General features: G+C 30.3%; 1 protein-coding gene across 1 annotated transcript in view; it reads right to left on the reverse strand.

Annotated features, from left to right (window-relative positions):
- The window catches only part of LOC106459536 (calcium-activated potassium channel slowpoke-like), a 128,785-nt gene that overhangs the window by 19,822 nt on the left and 99,294 nt on the right, over positions 1-9,669 (reverse strand). The window contains exons 12-15 of the mRNA XM_022386045.1: positions 6,304-6,459; positions 5,699-5,811; positions 4,501-4,659; positions 3,293-3,369 (exon numbers count right to left, since the gene is read on the reverse strand). Coding sequence (XP_022241753.1) covers positions 3,293-3,369; positions 4,501-4,659; positions 5,699-5,811; positions 6,304-6,459 — 505 coding nt within the window. The remainder of the gene's footprint in view (positions 1-3,292; positions 3,370-4,500; positions 4,660-5,698; positions 5,812-6,303; positions 6,460-9,669) is intronic.

Here is a 9,669-nt window from a genome sequence, read left to right on the forward strand (position 1 = left end):
CCTGTTAAGTGAACTATACCTACGTCAACTCGAAATTAACTCGCTCATCGTCAACCCTCGATAAGATATTAAGGGAGTTCAAGACTAGAAAGAAGACTTTATATTGCTTGTAAGTTTGTGAAATTTTTGTATATAAATCGTTGTTCGTAATAACTATTTGTAATAACTGTTATTGTAAATTGTATTGATGTTTGTATATTAAAACATATTTGTATTAAAAAGAAAACTATGTGTATCAATCTTGTTGACAAATATCGTAAACCGACTATATATCGGCATTTATTTAACTGCCAAATCCAAAGTACAATTTAACAACTAAATTTAAATTATCATTTAGGTCGGTTTCAGACCATTAAAAATTGTAATACGTAACAATGGATAACTGTGAAATTGTTCACAATGTTCATCATTTTATGATATTTCAAACTTGGCATGTTTAAAACAAAAAAGTCCTCCTGATAGATTATGCTTCCAACTCGAATCTATCAAATCGTAACTATGATAAAACTAACTGGAAGGTTACGCATTTTTTTTTATTATAAGAAAAGTTATCTTAGCAGCCTGTCCGATAATATAAAAATATTTTACTGTGGCGAGAAGAAAAATTTATATTCATTTTATTATTCCATATATTACAGTTCTAAACGTTATTTAGCTTTGATGTCACAGACTGATGTAACTCTCGTGTGACACAACCTAAATAAGCTATTTATGTGCCCTAAGAATTACAAATGGTCGGTTCTCGAAATATTGAATTAAAATATATATAGCATGCGTTTTAAGTATTTTATGCTGTAGTTCCAAATGTCTTTAGGTTTTAAAGTTATAATACGTTCGTACTTATGTGATTATGTTTACAAGAAACAGTTTCTTGCGCGTGAACTAATAACAAATTCATGACCAATTTATAAAAATAAGGCATAAAAACAGCGATTTTAAAACTAAGTATAAAGTTTAACCAAAGTACAGCCTTACAATGTTAAAAACCAAACGTTTACATTGAATACTTAAAACTATAAAAAGGACCATTCGTTTCCATGCAAATAAGCCTTTGTTTCAAAACGTTCCATATCGACTTTACCCTGAAAATAGCTTTATGATATAACAAAAACAGCATTAGGGAGACAAGAGGTAGGCTTTACGCATGTTAGGCCTACTTTGCAGGAAATATTACTTGTTAATGGTGAATTCATACAAAAATGTTTCGAGTGCTTATCATAACACACTTTTAAATTAAAATTATTAATAAAAAAAAATCGTTTTCTGGTAAATAAACGAAAAACAACAACAAAAACTAAAATCACATCAGTTTATGATTTTCATTTTGATTGTAACAGTAATGCCATCTGTATCAATAAATATAACCAATTGTTAGATTTATATTATATTTTCACATTATTTTACAAAGTATTAGGGAAAAGTATATTTTTAACATTAGCAAAATTATACTTATAAAACCTAGTATTGCATTAAAATATCACAATGAAAATTTTATAACCAAAACCTAATGCTTTAAATCATGCTTTCAAGTATAATGATATCTTAGTTTATTATTATTTTCTCAACTTATGAAATAAAATACGAATTCCTTGGTTGTCTCTTGCTTAACCTTAATAATTTGAGTCTATTTTCGCTACTTAAAAATATATAAAATACTTATGTGGCTAGCATTTGCACCAAAATTGTATGACGAATGAGCTAAGAATAAAAACAAAATATGTAAGAAAGTTTCAATTATCAACAAAAGTTATATAATTTATAATTGAAATAAATCTATAATCTGCTAACTCTGTAGATGATGTTTTCTAAATATTTCTGAATGAAGTTCTAGTTCACACTCACACCATATAATTTAACTGATTTAGGAAACAATAATTTCAACTTTCATCAACAATAATTTTATATATTGTTAGTTTTGTTAATTTCCAGATAAAAAATAAACAGCCAAATAAAATACCTTGGTTGTTTTGCGGGATCGGTGAACTGTTCCAGAACTATTCCAGATATGTTCTGATGTTTAGCTAGTTATTAATAGCATTTTACACAGCAATTATTTACTTAATTCTTGTTTCTATTAAGATTTTTGCGATTTTTTCAGGTAACTTATGGTAGATATGATACTTAACCCTTACCATACTGGTCGGGGTCAGAGCGCACGTCATCACATTTTGTAGACTTACATTCAAACTTTTATTAAACTGCTAGTTTATGAATGTATGTCCATAAATTTGTAATAAAATTGTAGTTTGAAATTCACAACCCAGAGCGCACGTCATCACATTTTGTAGACTTACATTCAAACTTTTATTAAACTGCTAGTTTATGAATGTATGTCCATACATTTGTAATAAAATTGTAGTTTGAAATTCACATTTTAGTGTTATACATTATTTAATTACTTAGTTCAATAGTAAATAACGTAAGTGAACGCAATTCCACTAAATCTGACAAAGCGTCTCACTTAAGAATAACTGACACATGCGCTTCAGATGACATTGACACACTGCTACAACCATGCAACAATTCTACCTAAAAGATCTGGAGGATCAGGCAAACAGAATTATGCGAGCATTCACTAATTATCAATCCAAACTACACACGTTCACTACTTTTAGGCTTATTCGAAAGCAGGCAGTAGAGCAGCAGGCATTTCAGGTAAAAACGAACCAAAAACAGCTAAGCCTAAGTGGGAGGGGTAGCGAGCACAAGGTAATCGACATGTTTCAAGGTAACAGGGACTTCATAATCAAAATCTAGTAAGGCATTGGAAGAAACCTGAAAGGGTAATTTTTTTTTAAAACAAGATGAAAATTTTTAATTGAATTTGTTTTGTTTTTTTTTGGGGGGGGGGTAAAAAGTCATTGTATGTGAAAATAATTGTCAAAATATATTTAAAGTAACGCTCCATATTCCCTATAACAAGTGTTTTCGGTAAAATGAAAAGTTATTTATATATAAATCATTCAATGAAACTTGGTGGTACAAACAAATTAAAAAGAAGTCGAAACGATGAGATTTATACAAAGAATAAACACTATATTTAGTGTAATTTAAACGTATTTTAACGTTTTACGTTGGAATTAATAAACAATAAATAAGAAACCAAACCTTTAGGTTTCATTATTTTTTGTCAACCTTATAAAAGAAATATCCTTTCACGTCACATAACTTTTATAAACGTATTGAAACTAACAAAGTAAGTATTAAGTACGAGCAAAACATTATAATGGAGAACAAAGGCTTCAATATTGTATAAATAATAAACTGACCATGGACTGCTTTCAGTACTTACAGCTTTTACACTTGCACTTTTTGATAAGTTTTTCGTCTTTGACGTCATCATGGCAGTTTTTACAATAATACCACGCCCTGCAAGTGAACTCAAAGATGAAGTGTGAAAACTCACATCAAAAAAATCTTTTGGAAACAAAAGAGATTACTTTTACGCAAGAAGATATAAATATTGATTATTAACAGCAGCTTTACTATAGCGATTTACGAAATAAGGATTTTTAATTGCGTGAAGGACTCCAGATGACTGTGAATAAAAACAAAATCGAAACTGAGAATTATAATACATTATTATTCGTATACCTTTTCTTTTTCGAAACATATTTGCTTACAAATAAAATACATTTAGTTAAGCGAAATTGTGGTTTTAATTGATGTCTGCACACACACATACACATATATATAAACAGAAAAGTGTTTAATCGAGGGGGATATACACAGTGAGAGAACCCCCTATTTTATTTAAACTGTGGAAGTGTTTTCTAAACACATAAATGTGACCATAATTTTTGAGATCGTAATGTTTATTTTATATTGTTTGAAGATTCCTTGAGGCTAGAGGTGAAAATCAAATAAAGAAGGCAGAACGTATTGTTGTAAGTTTAAAATTCTTTACTGTTTCAGCAGTCTATTCTTCTACGGCCAACAGTTTTATTTATACGTAGACAAATAGAATTAAATAATTGAAAGCGACCACTGATTTTACTTTGCGATTCGTAACTTTATTGCATCATTATAACATTAATAAGTAACCAAACTTTAACTTGTAAATACACACAATATCTGTTTAAAAACATACACTTTATTTAGAACCAATGGCTATAAGTTTCCTTTTTGATAATATCTAAAATTTGATTCAAGACTTTTCATAAGTTTTGTTTTCGAATGTTATTATGCGTCATGTTATTTCTAGAGGTTATTTCAAATAAATAACACAATATACTTCTTACTAATAATGATGCCATAAGAAAATAGTTTTGATAATCAGTTAGTGAATAAATGCCAAGCCAATAAGTTTGGATAAACTACAGAGAGCTTATTGAAGCTAAGCATATATATCAATCAGTAGATGTGATAAAATGCTTATCAGAACAGGACAGTCAGCAGATAAAACTCTTATTGGAACAGGTTAATTAGCAGGTAAGATAAAACGCTTATCAAAACAGGATACTCGTCAGATAAGATAAAACTAGAAAAACTTTGACTTACCGTTTCACTTCATCTGCAGACTGTGCTATAAAAAAACCTTGAGTGCTATGTTGAATTTTTACTTTCTTTTTAGGATTAATAGTAATCTTGCAATCGGATCCGTCCTCACTAGCGACCTCTATTGCAAGTAAGAGGAGCTTTAATTTCACGAAGCAAAGCCTGAAGTAATGAAATAGATACATTACTGACAAAATAACGTAACTGAAGAAAATGGTTCTAACTATAAAAGTGTCTAATTGAGATTTTAATGTATTTCACGCGTGGAGTAGCTAAATAAATCTGCATGTAAGATAATTGAAACAAATACATTGCTTTACCAATGCTTAAATATTGAGTATACTTTAAAATACTGCTGAAAAACCAACATCAACAGAGCAGTGAAATGTCTAATTCGGCGAGTTTACATGGACACGTGAGTTACAGTAAAGTTATGAGACAATAATAAGTATTAAACAAACATAAGTAACTAGTGAGGTCTTGGTAACTTATTATTCACAATATTTGTTTGTTTTTTTCGGCACATTCTTTAAAGTGCAGATATTTGTGTTTTTTAAACGTTTTCCCCTTTCAAGTAGAAAGCACTTAATAGCGCATAACATTTACTTAGGTAAAGCCTAACAATTAATTATGTACATATCTTTGTCTTGCAAAAAATATCAAACATATTATTTAAAAAAAAGGTTAAGCGTTTTTATTTGATCCTCAAGAAACCTCCAGGCAGTGAGATGATACATTATTGTTCGTTACATGAAGTATGAAAGTAACTTGGATCGAATCTGTCTTAAAATGTATCTTCAAGTACTTCTATGTTTGCTAACTAAAACAGTAGCCCAGAACTTCTAACAGCTTGGATTAATGTGGAAATATGTTTTTAAAACTTAATATTTTTTCGCTCAGTAGATGTACACTTTAATTTAGCCTGACATTCTATAGAAGAGAAGGGTTCCTTAGTGAACCATATTAATCCCGTTTTTCCAAAAATCCAATATTTGGTTTACGCAAAAGCTGTTTTTTTCTGATGATCAATGTTCTTATAAGCAACCTCGCTGACGTGCTGAGACATCTACAAGTAAATATAAGTTAACTATTACATAGAACAAATAATTTGAAAGAAATTGAAAAACAATTTTTTTTTAAAACAACACGTTAACTTAAAGTAATTTGAATCAGTTTATAATGCACATTACAGTAAACTTACTCTGCGGCTTGTGTAAACGTCATGCCTGTGAAGGAAGCCGACAGGTTTTCTGTGTACATCTCCATACCAGTTCCACACATGTAGTCGTTTTGCCATGATGCTGTGTCTGGGGACTAAACCAGTCACAAGCTAGTCTTAGTTGCTTATGTTTTACTGGAAACCAGTAATAGTAACATCTACTTAAAAAGTGTTAAGTAAAATGTTTAAAACTACTTAAATACAACTCGCAGTAAGTCGTACACATGATAAAAAGTATAACTCCGTCAAGTGATTTATCACCAGTTGCTGAATAATTTTACAGAGTAAGTCATCAGTACCAAAAACTATCAAACAAAAATGGCCACAGGTTTCGATCTCGCCACCCGCATATTGCGAGTCAAGCTACATAGCTACTAGGCCATGCCACGACTACCACGTCCGCTCTAGAAGAGGAATCTTGTAAAAAAAAATGACATATTGTATAGGCTAAATTTTATTAAACTAAATCTTCAGTATAAGAACAAATTGTCATTTTATAATGCAATTTTAAAATATTATTGACATTAAATTCTTAAGGTTTCCGTGACCTCATTAAGCAGGAATAAAATTCTAAGCGAGGACCTTACCGTCTTATAAGATCGCATAGCAAATAGGTTAGACATCATGGTGGAGAATCCTGGTGCTAAACAACTCTGAGCAATAAACCCTAATTTTAGTTCTGAAACACAGATGACATCGTCGCCACGCCTCCAGTTCCAGCTTGGAATGTTCAATAGATAAGCCTGAAAATAGAAGAATAACACCATCATTGTTTGTTTTGAAAAATGATTTAACAACAACAATAATAAAAGAGTCTATTATAATATCTAAAAACCATTGATTAATATATTCAAATACAGTGATTTTTTTTTAGCTCTAAAAGATGCTACAGATAAACAATATAATATCAAACCAGAAAAATTTTAAGGTTCAAACATTTTACAGCATAGATTTATGCACCTGAGTTATTAAGTCCATTGTTGTTTTATGGTGCTGAATTTAATCGCCTATTAACAATTGATGCTACTAATAATATTAGAGCTATTTATATATACATATTATTCAATCAGGAAACTCTCTTCTTTCACTAACGTAAACTTCGTAATATAGATGAATATATATATGTATAAATTCATTTTCATTATTTTGTTTTTACAATATATATTTATATTACGATGCTTACGTTAGTGAAAGAAGAGAATCTGCTGATATATGATTTCTTCTGGAGAACTGGAATAAGTGCTCAGTGGAAATGCGAGATAGCAGTTGTTCAAGAGTGTATACGACACAAATATATGGTTCTTTAATGAAGAACGAAACCAAACGAAAAACAAATCGTCACGAACTTGTAAATGCTAAATTTTTATCAATGAAAATTTTTACTTTAAAAGCAAATGATATTACTTTAGACACACTGGCAATATGGAGTAGTGTGTTTCAATGCAATGAGGCGGACCTCCATGTTTAAACTTTAATTGTTTTAGTGTACATTTCGTGTTTGTTTGTTGTTGAACACAAAGATACACAATGGGCTATCTGTGCTGTGCCCACCATTGGTAACAAAACTCTATCTTTAGCGTTAATAAGTCATAAGACTTACTGCTGAGCCACTGCGAGGTGTACATTTCATGAAAAATGTTAAAAAATATCACTTCAAAATAAATAAACCGCGCAAGAAGAGCAGATCTAGCTGACCTTTAAATTTTTTAACAAGTTTTTAGTATTGTGACTTGATTTAGAGATTTTTGGAGAAGACTTAGTGACCGGTCGAAATCAATATTAAAATTATGTTCATCCTGATTAATGTCAAAGAACAGTAATTTAATGAATATTGAAAAATGTTTCCCGTTAGTTGTAAAACTCGAGCTGCTGGATATCTGTTATAATACTGAACATGCTTACTTCAAGTGCTTACATTATTTACTTCTGAAACTGGTGCTCAAGTAATTCTAGCTTTGAGTTAGACGCTTTTTTTACCAAATGATTTATTTTAAGCTCATGAACGACTCCTCTTTAACGATGAGTTTCACACCATCGACTTAAACTTTAAAACACTATCAATATTTACACTAAAAGTATTCATGATTGTTAGTTTAGTTTTGTACAGTTTCTAATTTCTGGCACCAAATGGTCTTTTGTTTTTTACAATACTAATGTTATGTGTAGTTTGAAAGAGAAAACTTCTTATAATGGAGGATTTTAATACGTGTAGCATATTTTCTCTTTTATACTTTCCGAGATAAGAATGTAGGCAATCAACCACCAGTGAACTGCACAAGTCAACTATAAAATACAGCAAAAACTGAATTTAAACAGACATAAATTAACATATTTTGTCACAAAATTTTTAAATGTACATGCTTGAAAGGCCTTAGATAATTTTAGGTGTTACAATGATTGAAAGGCCTTAGATTATTTTAGGTGTTACAATGATTGAAAGGCTTTAAATTATTTTAGGTGTTACAATGATAAGTACTTTGAGCATCATAATAATTAAATGTTTCAAAATCCTTACTGTTAATAGGCATATTGTGCCTAGGTGGTTCTATTTTCACATTCCAACCAAGTTATAATCTTATTATTCTTTAGCAAAAACAAAGGTGGAAATTAAAAGATAAAGGAAATAACTTAGAGTACAATATATTTTTATAGCGTTTATCATTTCATTCTGGAATGGGCGTTGCGTTAAAGCCGTTGATACAGATATTTAGAATTTACAACCTGAAAGGTGACTTATTTGACACATGAGCTAAACGGTTAGGCCCTTACAGTTCATGAGTAGTCATCCTTAATGTAGAACTGTTGACCAATGATAAGAAAACTATTCAGGAGCACGCGTCACATATGTGGATATTTTTAACCGAATTGGAAGACTGCCTATTATAGTTATGGAAGGTTTTCAGCGAAATATGAGGGCTTTATCCCCAGCTCTGATAACTTAAAAAAAGAAGAAGAAAATATAGAGTTGGTTTCTAAAGCCCAGAGTCTTAGTCTTGATGTAGTTTTTCGAAATAAATAAATAATCATTCTCGCAAGTACACTATTAACGTTCTGTACTCACTATCGAACAGTATAAGTTGTATTTCATGTTACATCCAAATTCAGTCTAGTATTTAAACTCATGTGGAATCGTTAGTTTTATTCCAAACATATCTCTCTTAAGGACAAGCGAAACGTTCATAACTGAACCAAACAATGATGTATCAATACATAGCACAACCTAAATAATTATCTGATGAAGGCCAGGAACAAATAAAAAACCCGAAACTGCGAAAAATATCACCATAATTTAAAACATTATCTCTGGTAAACACGATTAAATTAGCCAGTTCTTATTTCTACTATCTGTTTTTTATTTTACTATGAAATCAATTTGGGTCTGCACTTCTCAGTTAGAACTTAATAACTTTTACTTCTAGATGGAGTTTTTACACCAACTTAAATTTTCAATATCTATTACTTAAATGTAGTAGTTGAGAAAGTATTTTTCCCGCCTGCACTTCGTTTTAACTTCACATAAATGAAGCAAGATTTAAAATCAAACTTTTGTAAAATTTATAAAAATATAATTTTATACAAAAGAAAAAATATCATTTCATGTTTTCAAGCAAGTCTATCACATACGATTTTCTATTCAAACTAATAACGTCAAAGTTAACCTTTTAGTTTTACTTCTCGCGAGATTGACTGTAAGTAAAAAAGTAGATTTGTTTTATAGAATGTTATCATAACATGTATTAAGAAGATAATACTAGTAGTATTTCAGTCTAGGTTAGGGAAGATGTTTCTTCGTATAGTTAACTTTTGGACCACCAATAAGTCTGAGGGCTTATAGTAAATGCTAAAAATTAGGTTTCGTTAGCCATAGTTGGCAGAATACAGTTTGTTTGTTTTGAATTTTGCGCAAAGCTACACGAGGGCTATCTGCACTAGCCGTCCCTAATTTAGCAGTG

The sequence above is a fragment of the Limulus polyphemus genome, unplaced genomic scaffold (genome assembly GCF_000517525.1).
Source record: "Limulus polyphemus unplaced genomic scaffold, Limulus_polyphemus-2.1.2 Scaffold1, whole genome shotgun sequence".
Lineage (NCBI taxonomy): Eukaryota > Metazoa > Arthropoda > Merostomata > Xiphosura > Limulidae > Limulus > Limulus polyphemus.